This window comes from Neolamprologus multifasciatus, chromosome 5, assembly GCF_963576455.1.
Source record: "Neolamprologus multifasciatus chromosome 5, fNeoMul1.2, whole genome shotgun sequence".
In the NCBI taxonomy this organism is placed as follows: Eukaryota; Metazoa; Chordata; class Actinopteri; order Cichliformes; family Cichlidae; genus Neolamprologus; species Neolamprologus multifasciatus.
Window position 1 is genome coordinate 12,841,948 of NC_140443.1, and position 16,923 is coordinate 12,858,870.

General features: G+C 37.5%; 1 protein-coding gene across 11 annotated transcripts in view; it reads left to right on the forward strand.

Annotated features, from left to right (window-relative positions):
* Nucleotides 1-16,923, forward strand: part of grip2b (glutamate receptor interacting protein 2b) — a 264,699-nt gene that overhangs the window by 123,103 nt on the left and 124,673 nt on the right. For 3 of the 11 annotated variants that reach the window (XM_085161250.1, XM_085161252.1, XM_085161251.1), the window contains exon 1: nucleotides 1-16,923. This exon is cut by the window's left edge and continues 23,945 nt beyond it; it is cut by the window's right edge. The exons of 5 other annotated variants lie outside the window; for them this stretch is intronic. Coding sequence is in view for 3 of the 6 variants with exons in the window: in XM_085161243.1 (XP_085017369.1) it covers nucleotides 3,180-3,234 (55 nt within the window). In the remaining 3 variants the exon portion in view is untranslated. 3 more of the 11 variants (XM_085161243.1, XM_085161248.1, XM_085161246.1) reach the window with 1 other exon arrangement.

A 16,923-nucleotide genomic window follows, 5' to 3' on the forward strand; every position in this document is an offset into this window, starting at 1 on the left:
TTGCGCGTGTTTTAACTACAAAGTACCTAAATTATTTCTAAAAAGAACAAAGAAATCAAAATGACTATATCCAAATACAATACTATTCTTTTAAAAGTCAATACTGTTGAGACAGTGAACTGCTATGGTGGAGCTCTCCGCTTGCTTCTTGTTAAAAGGTAACGCACTCAACTTTATGTCAGGGTATAGGAGGGATGTCCTGCAGGTCCCATTTTTGATGTTTTCTGTTCTATGTGTGTTTGCTATGTAAATTGATAAAATGTCTTATCATTCATGTTTGATGTTTAGTCTGTTATTTGACATGTTTTGTCTTGTTTTTCTGTCACCAGACTTATGATGCAGTTTATGAATATAGCAATATAATTCCATCGCCTACATCCATTACTGTTTTTATGCCTTTCTAGGAAGCTGATCACCATAGCAATGAGCAATGACACAATCATTTTTTACAAGGTTGTCTCTAAGGAATTGTGGTCATATAGCACTCATTTGTAAAAGCATTTTGAAGGAAACATTGGGGTTTTCAACATATTAATGAAATGTTACCAATATTTGGTGACATGCTGCTGATACTGTGACACTAAATATTTTCTAAAAGCATACAAGCAATACAGTATGAACCTAATTAAACTTGTTATTGCTATACTCAAACAGTCACAGCATTTAATTAAGGTAATTAAAGGCTACACATTTAGTCCACAGTGATATGATACACTGTTTATGCTGTTTATTAATATGAAACCAAATGCAATATTCTTTCCCTAACCTTGATCCAAGTGTTTTTCAATGCATTATATAGTCCCAGATATAGTTCACCATGAGAACAGAGGTCAGAGCCTTTTTACACTAACCACCCTGCATATCCTGCAGTACATGCAGTATTCCATTTATTCAAAAAGATGATGCCTCTGAACAGGAACATCTTGTACCCAGCTTTTGAGATGGCACAGTTTACTTGTAGAATATATCGGTGTCTATTCATAGTGTTAATACAGTTTAATATTATTCCTACTTTCATAAAGATTGCAGTCTTCAGTTTTGGTGCCATTATATTGTAATTATTTACTGTTGCCTATAATAACAACATTAAATAAACAAGATAGGGGTCAGAGAAATACAGTTATTCATCCTTAAAAAATAGAAGAAAATATCATGAACACTTTTTTTCTTCCCGCTAAATCAACAATCCTGGCTCTGGTTAGTCAGGATTTATAGATGATTACAAAATAAAATCTATGGAACAAATAAAAAAAAAAACAGTTCTATTGATCCTATCGAGTATTTGAAATAAAAACAAAAAGTCTACAGTCTGAAAGCATTAACTCTAATTAAAAAGGCTTCAACTACAAAGGCAAAGTAAGAAGGGACACTGAAATAGAAACTTCTTGTTTTGTAGCTATCTATATATAAAATATCCAGACCAGAAAATCAACATAGTGTACCTAAAATAGACTGTTGCTATGTGATTGTAGATCCTCTCAATATATCACTGCGAGAGTGAGCTGAATCCTTCAGATTGCAGCTTTTAGACTATAAACCCAAACTCTGCTTCCTCCCTTCAAAACTTCATCAGAAATGAGAAAATGCCTGAGCAGCCAGCCAGTCCTTATTTGCAGACTGTAATGAAAGTATAGGTTAACAAACACCCCTCTCCTTCCACTTCTTTCTTCCCCCTTGCCCACTCATCCTCTTCACTCATTTGTTAGACATTACCTGTCACATCTTCTGTATCACCTCTCTGTAAGCCACCTCTCATGTCTCCCCTTTTCATCCTCCTCTTTTCTGTGGGCTGTAATCACTGTCTCCTCTTGCATGACACTGCAACTAAACTGCTTTACTCTCTGCTCACTTTCCTTCTCTCTTTATGCCATCTGCTTTTCTCTCCATTCCTCTTTCATCATCTGTTCATCTGTTCACATTTTTCTTTGTTTTCTCTACTTCCTGCCTTGCCACTTCTCCCGTGTTCACTTCCTTGACCTCCCTTTTCCTCCTTATGCCTCAACTGTGCCCTCAGTTTCAGCCTCTTGCCATCATCCTTTGGCTTCGCTTCTCTTCTAATACCTCATCCACCTTCTCATCCTCCTCCATCCTGTCTTTTTCTCTCTATTCTTTTCTTCCTCTGCTGATCCCAGGCATTTGCAGCTTTGATCTCGCCATGATTTCTGCCCCCCCCCCTTCTTGCCATGACAGAAAAAGATAGAGAATTGTTTATGTAGTGCAGAAGGTAATGAGAGAGGAAGAGACAGAGGAGCCAGAAGAGCCCCACACATGATGATTTACAGCAATAAATGTTAAACAAAGAAAATGCAATTGAGAACATTATTTGCGTTAACAGAAAGAACGAGACTGAGTAAAATGTCAGTGATTTAAAGAGAAATGTTGATTTTACTGATTTAATTTCAGTTAAATCAACCTGAACAATCTAAAACTGAAATATAAAACTACTTTCAGCTGCTCTCTTATTCACAAGGGGTCAGCAGGTAGCTCCACATGTTTGATTTGCCAGATTTCTTTATGCTGGATGCCCTTTTGGATTCAACCAAAAGGGATAGATTAGGGATCTATTCATCTATCCAACTAGCTAGATCAATAGATGGTGGTACTGTAATACCTTGTCATGTTAAATTAGAGTAAAGTGCATTTTCACAAATATATAACAGCATTGTTGCGGTTTCTCTGCTCCTTCTTCAGTTACAGGAATGTTGCAGTATTCAACATTTTTAATAATTTCAAATAGAAAGCCAGAAGAAAAGACTCAAAACACAAAAGACAGAGATCAGATAGCATGGAAAGGAAAAGAGAGGAAGGAGAGAAGGAAAGAAGTAACATGGGCTGCACCGAGTTTAAATATGAGGGTGATTGAGAGAGGGAGGAGAAAGGCAAGGAGGCAGCTTAATTTCACACTACTTCCCCCACAGAAAGAGAGAGAGAGAGACAGAATAGGAGAGTGAGAGACAGAGGTAAACGACTGGGGGACTCGCTACTCCCTCTCTCTATCCTCTCTTTGCCATGTGACCGGCCGGAGCTCCGATACTGCTCTCTCTCCACTCAGTTACTCTCTCTCTCTCTTTCCATCCTTTGCTCGGCTCACACTATGTCTGACTGAGGAGGAAGAGGAAGAGGAGGAGGGAATAGAGGAAGAAGGCAGGAAGAAGGAAAACAAAAAAGAGAGAGAGAGGATGTTCTCTGTATCGCTTAAGTGCCGCTTAGGGGTCATCAGACGCCGAACAAAGGGTACGGTGTGTGTGTGTGTCTGTGTGTGTGTGTGGTAAAGAGTAGACTTCTGCCAAACATGTTACCACTGTGTGTGCCAGCTGTACGCTGCTCTCTGTGTGTAAGTGGTTTTGATGCTTGTTTGATCACATCTTTGATCTGTGTCATCTTTAATGGATTCATTTGCAAGTATGTGCAGTTGATATGTGGTGATGTGGGACTGGACTCTCATTTTTCTTCTGTGTGTTTAACTGTTGTTTGTGTTTGAGTCCTTGCAGGTGGATGCATGTGTGAGTCTAGTAAATTTGCATGTCAGGACATGTATCTGTGTGTTTCTTAAAAGGAAAGTATGACGCTTCCCTCCTGCTGATTTGTGTTATTTTTCTATCTGTCCTCCTTTCCTTCTTTTTCTTTTTCTTCTTCTTCTTCTTCTCTTTTTGCAACTTCACTTTTTAGCCTCCATTTTTTTGCTTCTGGACTTTGCTTTAAATGCTGTTTGCAGGAAAGCACTGAAATTCTGAATAAGCTTTTTATTTAAACTGACTTAAGTTCTAACTGTGCTAATTTTCTTTGCTGGTGCTACGAATAATTCAACCAGTTTTCTTCCTTACACCAAGTTGTGCTAACCAGCTTTTCAACAGGTTGCTTTTCTGTGTTTGGACTAATTGACAGGGGTGTGAGCTCCATGTAGCTGTCTTTAGCACAGAAATAGTACATTAGGTATTTGGGAGCATCTCATGCTGGGAATAATGTTTCTTTGTTCGAGAAGTCTGCTTAAATTGACCAGGATTAGCTTGTTTGGTGTTTGATTTCAGTTTAAAAGTGAATACAAGTTCACTTTTATTATTTAGATTTGCTCAAACTAATTATGTAAAAGATAGCAGATCATTATCGAAACTAGCTGTTGTTAACATTTCAGCATATTGGTGTATTTCTGTTTGCGATAAATTCATATGCTGTGCTTGTGCTTCTTGCCTTTAGAGCGTTATTGGTGTAGTATCAACTGTTACCAAACACATCTCGCATACATAGGCATGTTCTACAGTGTACGATGGAAAATGAGAGACATAATGGTTACAGCATGTGAGTGGGAGAGAAAGAGAGAGAAAAGAGAGTGAGACTGCTGGATGAATGCCAGGTCATAAACTTTTATGACTGAACTATATGAAGATCATGAGTCTTGTTTAAATTCAACCAACTCCCTCAGTTTAGAGTTTTTATTATTTATCACAATTTCCCCAATAATGTGGGAACTGAATGAGCGAGTATGTAGGTTTGTCTGTTTGCGGGATGGATGTGGGGGTGTGCGGTCATTAGATTGTGTGTGTGCATATGTTGATTTTTCCTCTACCACTGGCACATCCTGGATATGCCTTTTACTATAATTTCTATCTGCCTGGTGTCTGAAGATGAAAATTTGTTGGTATCTGAATCTCATACACTGTATCTCTCCTTCTATGAGACTGTTTTTTGTGCATTATGCAGGACTAAACCATTAAACTAAAAAGGCACATCAAATTGTATAATTTACTACTCCAAATGAAAATGTGCACAGAAGCATGAAAGACAGCTACATCAAGTAATCTGCGCTCAAAATTTCTATTTGCATTTGCGTAAACACTTCCTGCATAGAGTTTCCCATTTTTAGGTTTCGAACCAGCAGCCTTCCAGTCTCAGTGCAGCCAGTCAACATTTAAATTAGCTATCTGTACACCACTACACCACATGTTATTATTTGAGCACTACAGCTGACTAAACCAAGTCAAACCAAATATTCTTCCACTGCTGCTGAGAGTCAGAACATGTAATACTACACTTTGTAGTGCTAAAAGATTCTTCTCAAGGTGACATGACACTGACCCTCCTCCAGCTTTTTCTGGCTGACTCCAGGTCTTGTTGCTCAGATCTCTCTCACACCTCTCACCGTTTCTTAATGTTGTCTTACTGATATCTTTGCCATTTCACTGTACTATAAATAGTGACTTATATAACTTGTGTTTACTGTTTACCGGAGGGGAAAAGTTGATATTGCTGAGCTGTAGGTTTTGTAACTAATTTGTTTCTATATCTGAGTTAATTTTGATTGATGGGTTTGTAATGCACCAAATATAGTTGTCTTACAACATGTAATTACTACAGCAGGAATACCTGTGTGAGTGTGCTGTTGGATGTTTCATGTATGCCATATATTAGAAATGAATGTTGTCCTGTTTTATGCCCATGAGCTCCTGTGTGTGAGAGAGAAAGACACACATGGTTTAGTTGCTGTTGAAGCTTGGGGCCAGTTTGTTTTGTGTGGTGAAGATTGATCTCCAAATTTCTGTGAGCTACTGGGACCACTAAAGTCTCTCTATCCCTTTCCCTCGTTCTCTCTCTTTCTCTCTGTCTGTGCTTGCTGACTTTCATTATAAATGAGGCCACTGCTCCCAGTATGAGGTATATTTGTGTGGATCGAGCACATAAAGTGAGATCTTTAGTCTGTGTAAACAATGTGCATATAGTGTATATATATATATATTATTTGTGTGTGTGTGTGTGTGTGTGTGTGTGTGTGTGTGTGTGTGTGTGTAGACATATGTGTGTGTGAGGCATGTATCATGAAACACTCTCTGTCTGAGTGCTTTTGTGTGTTTTGATGAGTGATGTTTATTCTAAATGGAGAGAAAAGTGTGCAACAGAGGATGCACCCTAATACAGCTCATTAGTCATCTCACTATTGACTGTTCAGCATTTCACGGAACCGCTACTACTTAGCATTTTTCCTCAAATCCAATTACAAAAGCTAACGGACAAATTACGGTTACTGAAATGACTGCTCCAAATATTAACTTGCATTTTACCAGTGTTTTCTTTGAAATTAGGAAAAGATGAGCATTTTTTCAAAATTAAGTATATTTGCAAATAAGGGTGGAAAAGACTAAAATTAATGCTGAGCAGAGCCAAAAGCTAACTTAGCTTTTCACAAAGACTCGTTCCTCTCTTTATAAGAATCGAATTCTCGGCTGCAATACTTGCTATTATTGTTTTTTGTTTTTTCCTTCTTCATTCTTTGAGAATTTCAACTTTGTGCCGGTACATTCTTTTCAGTTATTGCCGTTTCACTGTTAACGTTCAGCCTAATTGTTCCCATGTAATCTATTATTTTAAGCACTTGTATAAGGTTGCACTAATGTTCCATTTTCTTCTGAAAATGTTATTGTAAAATGTGCAAGAGAGTTTAGCATAGCAGCATATTGACTGGTGTGCTTTAAAAAGCGTTGCTTTCCTCTCAGGGCCAAGTATGTGTGAATCTAAAGGAGGTCACTGAAGAATAGTGTACTCAGCAAACTCTTTTTTTCTGGGTAAAGCAGACTGGGGGCACAATTTAAAGTTTAGTACTTGCAATTCGAGGTGGGGTGTGGATGGGGCTGAGAGTGTCTAAAGAGGCCAAAACACAATATTGTTGTATGGAAAAAAGCTTTATTGTCAGAGCAACATCTTCCAGCTCCAGGCTGATATGACTTGTGTGGAAAAACTCCCATATAAAAGATTCATCACTTAGTAGTAGGTGCAAAAATCAATAGAGCAGAGGAGTCCCTGGTTGTGTTAGATAAGTGGTTTGGACAGTTCAGAGAAATCAAGCTCCCTACTGTATCTAAATGAGAATCCTAATCAGCTTATTACTTCTTCCCACTTCTGTGTCATCTATGATCAGTTCACATTCACAGGAATCTTTGATTTTATATTATTTGCAGAGAGCTGCTTGTGTTAGCTGCTAGTTTTATTTGGAACACCACACCTTAAATATACTGTACAGAAAGAGCAGCCAAGCAATAACTATTTATAAAGTGCTTTTCACAGACAGGAGTCACACAGTGCTTTAGAGAAAATATTCTCTGAGATGCTACAAAATTGTAAAAAGGCAGATAAAGGTCACAAAGAACGTGTTTAGAAGCAGTACAAGAATCAAAGACAAAAGTACACTGTACACAGTGGTATAAAAGATGCTACTGAAATGCTCAGGTAAATAGATTTGTCTGTAGGTGAATTTTAAAAGATTCCTCTGAATCAGCAAACCTTAGAGAGAGGGAGAACAATCATCACGTCCACCAGGAGACATATATTAAACTGTAAACTGTAAGACATATATTTAAACTTCAAAAGACATCATTAAATATAAATTTTGGATTTGATGTTGGCTGGTAGTGGCTTGAGTGGGTATTAGATGTCTTTAGCACCGTTGTCATAAACGTATTGCTCAGCTGTTTCTGTTTGGATGAAACAATTTATTGGATTCTTAAGTGATTCGTCACTCTGTGAAGGTGGAGGTTTCCCACCGGTGATCACAATCGAAACTGCAAGATCAGTATCACCATCTGTTGTATTGTTGGAGTTCAGCCTAATCAGATGGTGGATTCCCTCACAAAATGTGGTTATTATACAGATTAAACCTGTAACTGTGAATATTCACACTCTTCTCAGAGATCAGGAGTCATTCATTCTATTTGCATAATGAGCAATAAGCTTAAACCTGTAACTGTGAATATTCACACTCTTCTCAGAGACCAGGAGTCATTCATTCTATTTGCACAATGAGCCATAAGCTGAAGACATTAGAAGAAATCTTTAGTATTTGATATCCAGCATATTATATGTTCTTATCAAACCTGTTTGTTTGATTGTTTTTAAGCTACTGGCCACACTAGGTTCTTTGAAACACGCCAGAAATGCCAGTGTAGATGACAGTCAAACATACAGCTATAATATAATAATATATTGCACATACTCCACTTCTCCACTTGCCCGATTTCAGATAAAATGTTCAAATTGTTCCATTTTCCATCTTCCATCTTCCATCATCCATCTTCACTTGGGAGTAAAGTGCTTGCCTGAATCTAACTTCATTTTATGTCCACGCTGATGTGTAGCCATGCCAACGTACAGGATTTGCTGGCAGAGTGCAGTCCAGTGAAGTAAAAACATTTCAATATATCCGTGCTTCTGTAGTTCTTTAGTCATGCCTTGAGGGTGCTGGAAGAAAAAAGCAAGCCTGGTAAGAAACGATGAAGCATGGCTAATCGTTAGTGCTAGATGACTCAGTCAACTCGGTGGAGTGGAGGGATTCAAAGGTTTGGATCCAAGCAACCTGTCCACCAGGTTTCATGAAAATCCCCTTGGTAGATTTTGAATAATCTCACAGAAAGACCAACACCTTCCATCTTAACTTGGCAGAGCAGTGACATTAAAATTGATGTAAATACAGATCTGAATTTTCTGAGTACCAAACAGAAAGAGTATACCAATAGATGACTGTACAGCATAAATGGCATGCATTCGAAGAGTAAGATTCTGCACTGCAATGCTACTGGATGTTTTCACAGTTAATTATGAGATGTCTAATCAAGTCGAGGATAATTTTAGGGTTTTCTAGAAATTTTAGTTGAAATGAATGTATCAACATTTGAAAGTTCAGAATATGATTGTGCTTAAATCCTGCTGAATTAAAAAGAAAAGGTTAGTCCCAGACTCATCTGCTGTTTAACTGTAATTCCCTCTCTAAACAGAGGCTTCCTCTGTAAGCATGGCTGGATAAAAAAAAAAAAAAAGTTTTACTGCTGATTACTGAGTGGTCAGTTTTGTCTCCAGGTCCTTAATGCAATAGGCTGGTGCACCTGAACTGGAAAATAGATTTTCTGTCACACTTGACTTAGTCTTCTGCCTATGGTGCCTTGTGCTGCTCTCCGGCCTCCAGATGCTCTCCATGGTGCTGAACTTGTTATTTTACATGTACATTTTGTTAATACATTCTCTAGTGGTCTGAAACTGTAACCTTACTAATTTCAGGATGTGTTTTCACAGAGATTTATTCATAATAGCATGTATTAATAGTATCTGACATTTATTTTCATATCTAAAAATGTGAAACAAAATTATTATTTATATTCTTATTCTTGCCTTTCTAGCTTAATTGAGAGTATAGAAAGAAATAGAAAGGTCACAAGGGTCCTCTGTTTATCAAGTGTGAACTCCTCCGTGCTTTCTGGTGAATGAGGGATATGCATTCACAACCCAACAGCCCTGCTTCATAGTTGCTAGGTAACTTGCAATTTGTAGTCAGTTTCTTTGTTTTTAAATACTTCGGCTATGACGAAGTTTGTGAGATTCAACAAAACAACAAGCACATCATAAGACAAGATATCAGAATTGTTCTTTCATTCTAGTAAAGCCTGGCTGTGGGTATGTTTATACCTTACTGTAAAGATAATGTGATCCCTTATGGATCCTTCTAGGCAAGTGATTTTTTATTTACCCATCAAGGAAAGTTAGAACAGAGAATATGACATGGAGCATCGTTTATGCAGCTAGAATGAACTGCACATCAGCTTCACCCCGATGGTCTTCAGCAGAATTCAAGATAATTGTAAACCAAATTATATTTAGTTCTTAGAGTCATCAACAAATAGATGTATTTCTTAACAAAGAAGTAGTAGACAACTAGGTACACAACACTAGTTGTTTAAATACACAGTGATGCATTATTTTCTGACCTTCATCCCACAGCAAAAATCAGAGCCAATCTGAAAGAAAACAGCTGCTGTAGTTGGACTAAAATAACCCATACTCTTGGGTGCTAACTCACTGCGTTTGTTACGCAACACCATTTGTTATAGTTGACACTGTGTGTATAAACAGAAGTGGCAACAGATTGGCCTCTAAATTCAACTGACCAAAACAACGGCTGACAAAATGTCCTCAGGCATGACAGTGTATCCCCTGCCAGCTCACACATCGTAGTGTCCTTTTGTGTGAGAGCTGTGAAATGTAGCAGAGGGAGCATCAAAGGTTTCAGATGATTTTGTCAAATCGCCATACATGTAATCCACCACCGTCTATTCCTAGCTGTATCAGAGGGTTTAACAACAGGTATAAGAGGTGATGGCAGAGGAACCATCAAAGGCTTAAGAACCTGGTAAAGAACCAAGTAGGAGTGCTTCTTTTCCTAAAAGGGGCATCCACAGATTTTTCCATGTGCCTGGCTTACTCTCACCATCAAAGTCATGCATAAATGTATATATGCATATATGACACGCATAAAGCTCACACTAGTCCAAAGCACTGTAGTTCGACTAGGATTGAAAGTGCAGCAAATAAAGGATAAAAATGTTCAATTAAAGCCATTTACAGATAGTTAGCTCTTAAATGTTTTATAATACAATATAACCTATATTTAAATTTCAAAGTTTTCACATGGAAATTTATAGAGTGTTAACACTGAATGAGAATTGCTGTGCAATCTAACTTTCACCACATCTGTGGGGGGGGCAGTTAGAGAAAACCAATCAATAAAAATACACAGCTGGATATCATGTGGCACATTGTGTCCAGGTCTTTTAATTGCCAACCTATCTGTGATGATCTACGAGTGTTTCTGGTGCTGTTCTTGTTTTATTTTTATGATTGCCTTATCTCTTTATTTTTGTACTAAGGTATATCTAAAAAGCTCTGGCAGTTTCATTCTATAGGCTGTACTAAAGGCTACATTAAACTTTGCTTTTAGATGTACTTTCCTAAGAAACACGGTATTTTTCTAACTTGTTTGATTAAAAGCAAAAAACACCTCCAATAGGCTTTCACATGCTGAGGGAGTTTTAAATACCGGTTTATTTTTGAATGAACATTTCACTTTAGGTCAGTTTAATGAACTGGAACAACTGGCATCACTGAAGCCTGTTTAGTCATCAAGAGCGACTCGTGTAGTTTGATGGAGGAAGACCTGCTGAGAGGAGCTTTTCCAGTTCAACTGTGCAAACTGGCCTGATTGGACAGATTTCAGTCATTCTGCTGATTAATGAACCCCAGGAACAGCTGTGCTGGAATAAGTCCAGCTGGATTCAGTCTGGAGTCTGAAAATGCTACAAAAAGTAGGTTACTTTTCAAAACTGAAAAAACCAACAAACTTTAACTTGTCAAAGTAATGTTTTTTTGTATTTTAACTTTTGTTTTTATTTTTGAATCTCACAACTAATTTGACTTATCTACATATATAAAAAAGATAAATATAAACTAGTTTGTCCTATTAAAGAACTTGACCTATATTTTCAGGTGTTTCATCAATTTAGCCAAAGGGAAGTCACTAAAACATTTGATACACTAGACCACCATATTCAGTGCAGTTGCATTCACCTTAGCCAGGATGTCATGTAAAAAACAGAAAAAAAGCAAATAATTCAGTATATATTAATAACTACAATAAGATGTTGATGCCTACGAAATGACTATAACATGTCCTATTAAAAAATATAGGAAATAATTGACAATGACGCCGGTTTGTAAATTTACACTTATATTTATACTGTATCTATTGCTCTGCAAGGTTATTTGTTATGCTTTCACATCATTTCTGTGAGAAACATTTGCTGTACATTTGCTTAGCTTTTGCTGGCTAAACAGTCAAAATAGAACTGACTGCATTTCTAATACAGAACTGTGCATAGCTCATTTTTAATGTATATTTTATTCGCTATTTATATTTAATGAAGGTAAAATATCCAAAGAAGACTTCTGTATACCCAATTGTCCCCTAAACTAAACTAATAATTAAAATATTTAATTTTATACCAAACAATGATCTCATCTACTTTATCTGGAAAAGCCCCTAACTTAACATAAATAACATTTCAAGCAAACAGAGTCAGTTGACAGATAAAGGGCTTCACAATGTCCTGAAACTTACTGGAAAAACATGTTTGAGTTTCTTTCACAGCATCCTTTGGCACTTACTTTGTGCCTGGAGAACATGTGAGCCTGAAAAAGAGAGTGTGTTTGCATGCCTAATATGCCCCACTTCTAACAGAAGTGCTTCACAATGCAGTGCTTTCTGGTTTAGCAGAAAAAAGCTGCCGTGACATCTGTGTATTGTTGAAGGGGCAGAAAAGACTCATGAATATTCCTTTTTTTTCTTGAATATATCTGTTTTTTTCTTCCAAGATGTATCTGACTCATACTGACGTTGGTATCTTCATTGTTGCCTCAGTTCTGTGTTCCAAGTGCATTCCAATCTAAGGTGCACATAATGCACTTCTTAAATTCTGCCATTCGTTAGCACCCCTCGGCAAGCCGTGAGGCTCCAAAAGAGCTACTTAATGGAGAAAAGGCATTAGATACACAAGCCCCAGTCTCTCACTTGAACAGACTGTACAAGTGACATCCTGATGCATCACTGCCGTCTGCTCCCTTTGGAGCACATTAGCAAGAGGTTAAATGAGGTGAGAGTGAACAAGAAAATGGGTGTGATGCACTGAAAATGCACACTGTGGTGGTAATTTGCATGAGAGTGCTTGCACTCAGTGTAAGTTTCCAACCTTGACTTCTGAACTAATTAAAAACAAATGGTATTCTTCATATTTAAAACACAGAGGAGAGGAAAGATCGCACATTTTTGTGCTCACCTGTAAAGGAAACAACCTCTATTGAAGAGTATCCTGATGCCAAACCCCTTAATGAGTTCTTTAGTGAAAGCCTTTGGGAGCACAAAACCCCCTTTTCTCCTCTTTCAGAGTGTGCCTCACTCATTATATACTGATTATCACTGAGATAATCAGTTAGTGCTGAAGGAGCTGTAACCTTAAAGAAAAATACTCTGCTATTGCTTTATTTTCTGTGCTGCTGTCTCTCACACTACTGTCACCCATGGACCAGTTTTTAAGAATAGATGTTATAGCATTTAATGCAAGATTTCTACAGACTGAAACTATGTATATCAGTAGTAGATGATCAATTACTTATGCTGCTGGTGTTTCAAAGTAGTACTGGCATTAGATATCGTCTAAAGTGTTGGTGATTGGTAGCCATGAGCAGGATTTGAAGTAGCAAAGAAAGATGGGCCAAAGAAAGAAAAAGAGTAGAAGGAACAATTCTGAATGAAGTGGATATTTAATACAATGTCAATTGAAGAAGATTTGGTAGTTCTAATGAATATTTGCTTAGAGCAGGGTGGGTATGACAGATCCTTTCAAACATTTTTATAATTGAGGTAAAAAAAAAATAGACGATAAATAAAAGAGACATATTGTTGCTTAAGGGGAGTGAACTACTCTTGTCACTCCCACAAAGAACACATTTAGAACATGCGTGACACATCTACAGAATATGTCTTATTTATTGTTAATAGAAAGAAATCGGTTTTATTTAACATTAGTGTGGGTGCATTTGTCCTCAGCCTTTGTTTATCTCAGCTACCTCTAAAGACAGCTCAACCCCTAACCCTTTCAGTGTTAGCCCTTTGTTCCACCCACTGAGGTGCACAGGAACCACAGAGTCATGCTCTGTGAAGCAGAGCCCAGAGGGTATCTTGTGTAGTTGCTCTGCAGGATTACCGTTGCGACTCTAATAAAGCTGCTTCAACATTATATTTTCTGTCTGCTTGCTTGCTCTGATTTGAGAGAATTTTATCAGTAAGCTGCAACTCATCTCTGTGTCTTTGGAAAAGCTCTGTAGAATTTCATAGCATGCATTTCTTTTGAGACTTCTGGCTCAGACTTACCTGTTTATGATGCAAAATCAGTATATAGTGAAATAAAGGTTTGGGGAGAGATCAGTAAGCTCGTTATTTGCCGCTGGGTACATATTCAGTGTGTTCAGCTATTCATCTTATTGCTCTCTTTCAGTTTAACAAGTCTCTGTAGATTAACAATTATTTGATTAGAGAAAAGAAGTTTCAGGTCTCTTTTTTAATTTAGCTTTAATGGGGAAGAAATCAAAGTTAGTTTAGTGGGATTGAAGTTGGATCACTCGCTCTTCACTCCAGCTCTGACTAAACCATATTGTAATAGTATATAGTTGCTGTAGTGCACTGAGACTGATGATGACAACTCCAATGGGTTTAGTACTCTGAATTTTCTTGTCTGACTTTTAAAAATTCTAAATTTATATGCAATTTATTTTCTGTATATTATACTTTCTCTGTGTTAATTTGAATTTTGATTAATTTCGTGTCTCTGGGTTTGCCTAAAGGACGCTGTATTGCTTTCTCTTACTCGGCTCATTTAATTTGTCATGGCTCATTTTGGTTCCATCCTCAAGCCTATTCAGATGTCACAACATGAAGCCTCTGGAGCATTCAGTTTTTTACTTCTGATTCCACAAGTATCATATTAGTGCATATAAAAAGGGTTAAAAGTCTTTCTACTGAGAATAATTTTCTATCTTTGATGAACCTGTAAAGACCCTACTGTGTATGCAAAAAAAAATAAATCTTTTTTTTTTATCTTTGATCAAAACTTTGATCTTTTTAAAATATAGCTGTGGCATTGTGCAGTTTGCACAGGTTTAGGAGAAACATGAGCAGATGAGCAGAAATAAACCATGATAGTGCTGAGTGGAACAGATAATAATGTAACTTAATGACTAAATGTTGCTAAATGTCTAGCCCAGTGACTATAGAAATAGATGATGCAGTCACATGTCTAGCCTCAACTGTGTGACAAAGAGAGATAGCAAGAGAGCAACACTTGAATAAAATAACTTCCACTAGCATTACATTATTTATTTTGATTATTTTCCGATTTAATGTGAGTTTTGTGACGTGACTCAGTTAAGTGTACAGGTTTTTTGTTTATTTGTTTTTTCGGTGTCATATTATTTATAACTTATAGGTGAGTGAGGGGCTTTGGTTAAAGGGCCTCCCGGTAAAATCTTGCCGAGGGCCCCCGGATGACCTTATATTCAGCACTCACTGTGTGCAGGGAATTGTTCACTTGTAATAAACTATTGTATTATGTTTGTATATTAGAGAACAGTAACACTAATAGATTAACAGGGACCTTTCAGGTACTTTACATAATATTCAATGAACTGACACAACGCGGCAATGTCAGGGTTGGTTGAAGTAGGACTCATACGCAGGACTTTCAGAATGAAGAAGCATTTATAATGAAAAAACCATAAAACAGTGCCAACAATCCACAATGTGTAAGTCCTCTGTGCGCTCGTTTCCAATTCCCATGCTGTGATTAGCCTCCATGATTCGTGGTAAGTGTTGTGTCCTCCTCAGTCCTATGTACGTCAGTGTTCTGCTTCCTCCACACATTTCCACAGTCCTCCGTGTTCCTAGTTTAATGATCCCACACTGAAATCCGCTACTCTCTTAAGTAGGGTTTGAGAGAGTCAGACTGATCGGTAACAGGTGAGTGATTACTCCCAGGTGTGACTGGTTCAAAGAAGGGAAGACTCTCCAGGCCTGGTGTGGTAGCAAAACTCACACACCACAGCACACACACACACAAATGTGTACACAGGGAAACGAGGTACCAGGAGCAGATCATACCAACAAACAACAACAAACAATCCAGATAGTCAAATAGAACTTATAATATTCATTAAGCCCAAGAATAATGCATGAGTCCTGGGTCCTCAGACCCAGGCCCATGACAGGCAAGCCATATTACTGTATATACAAACTCCACTATTTTAGTCTGTAAAAATATATGTGAATTGCATACAATAACAAATGGTATGTTCCACAAATAGTCAAAATGCTCATTATCATCATTAGTTTGACTTTTGTTTTGTCCTATCTCCCTTCCCTCAACCTAAGCTCTCCCTGAGCCAGGTTTCTTGGTGTTAAAAGGGAGTTTTTCCTTTCCACTGTTGCCATGTGCTGGCACCTAGGAGGTCGTCTGATTGGTGGGGTTTTCTCTGTATTATTGTACAGTATAAAGTGCCTTAAGCTAACTGGTGTGATTTTAAACTATGTAAATAACATAGATTGAATGATTATTATTATTATTATTAGTAGTAGTAGTAGAAGAACAAGAAGTAGTAAATCTACTACTGAATGGAGGGGGGGGGGGGTCTTTTACTGCAAAATATAATACAGCTAAGCAGTTCATCATCTGAAATATATCAAATGACTTTAATCTGTAGTATGTTTTACTAGTGGCCTAATTTTCAAATAGCAGATAAATAATTTTGAAACGAAACTCTAAAATATTAAAGAAAAATTCCAATGCACAACTGTCTGTAAGATCACTTAAGCTGCAGCTGACATCTGGGTCATTTATAATATATGTGCTCACTTTCAATATCATCACGATTTCATGTCTATATATTTTCTATCTCTTCCCACTACTGCAGAAATTCAGATGCACTGTATTCAATAAGAAACTGAATAGAGTGCATCTGAAATAAGGTCAATGTGGTCAGATCTTTAGAATCAACACTAGCAAAACCTTCAAATTTAAATTGCATTATTACCAATTGCTCCAAGTCATCTCGTTACTTAAAAAGTTACTTTTTAATCCTACTTTGGTTCTTGTAATTACTCCAAAAAAATTACATTTCAGAAATGTCCTTCTGTACATATTGCCACTTGATTACGTACACCAGTACCAAATCACTTGATTAGGCAAACCTGTACCTAATCAAGTGGCTCCCTGTTACCTCAAATGTCTACTCAGCCAATTAGGTAGCTGTGGCTCTGGATGTATGATCTCTGGCTGCTCCAGTCTGCATGTCAAAATGCCCTTAGGAAGATGCTGAACCCTGAGGTGTTCATCGGAGTGGGAATGTTAGATACTAGGGGTGCAACGATACGCAAATGGAATGGAATCATGGATTGGATCAATTGGTCCCTAAATGCAATTGACACCCCTTTCTCAACGAGAAGTTTGGGCTTGGGTGAGCCTGAGTGCTGAAGATATCTACCTATTCGGAACCATGGTAACAGGGTTC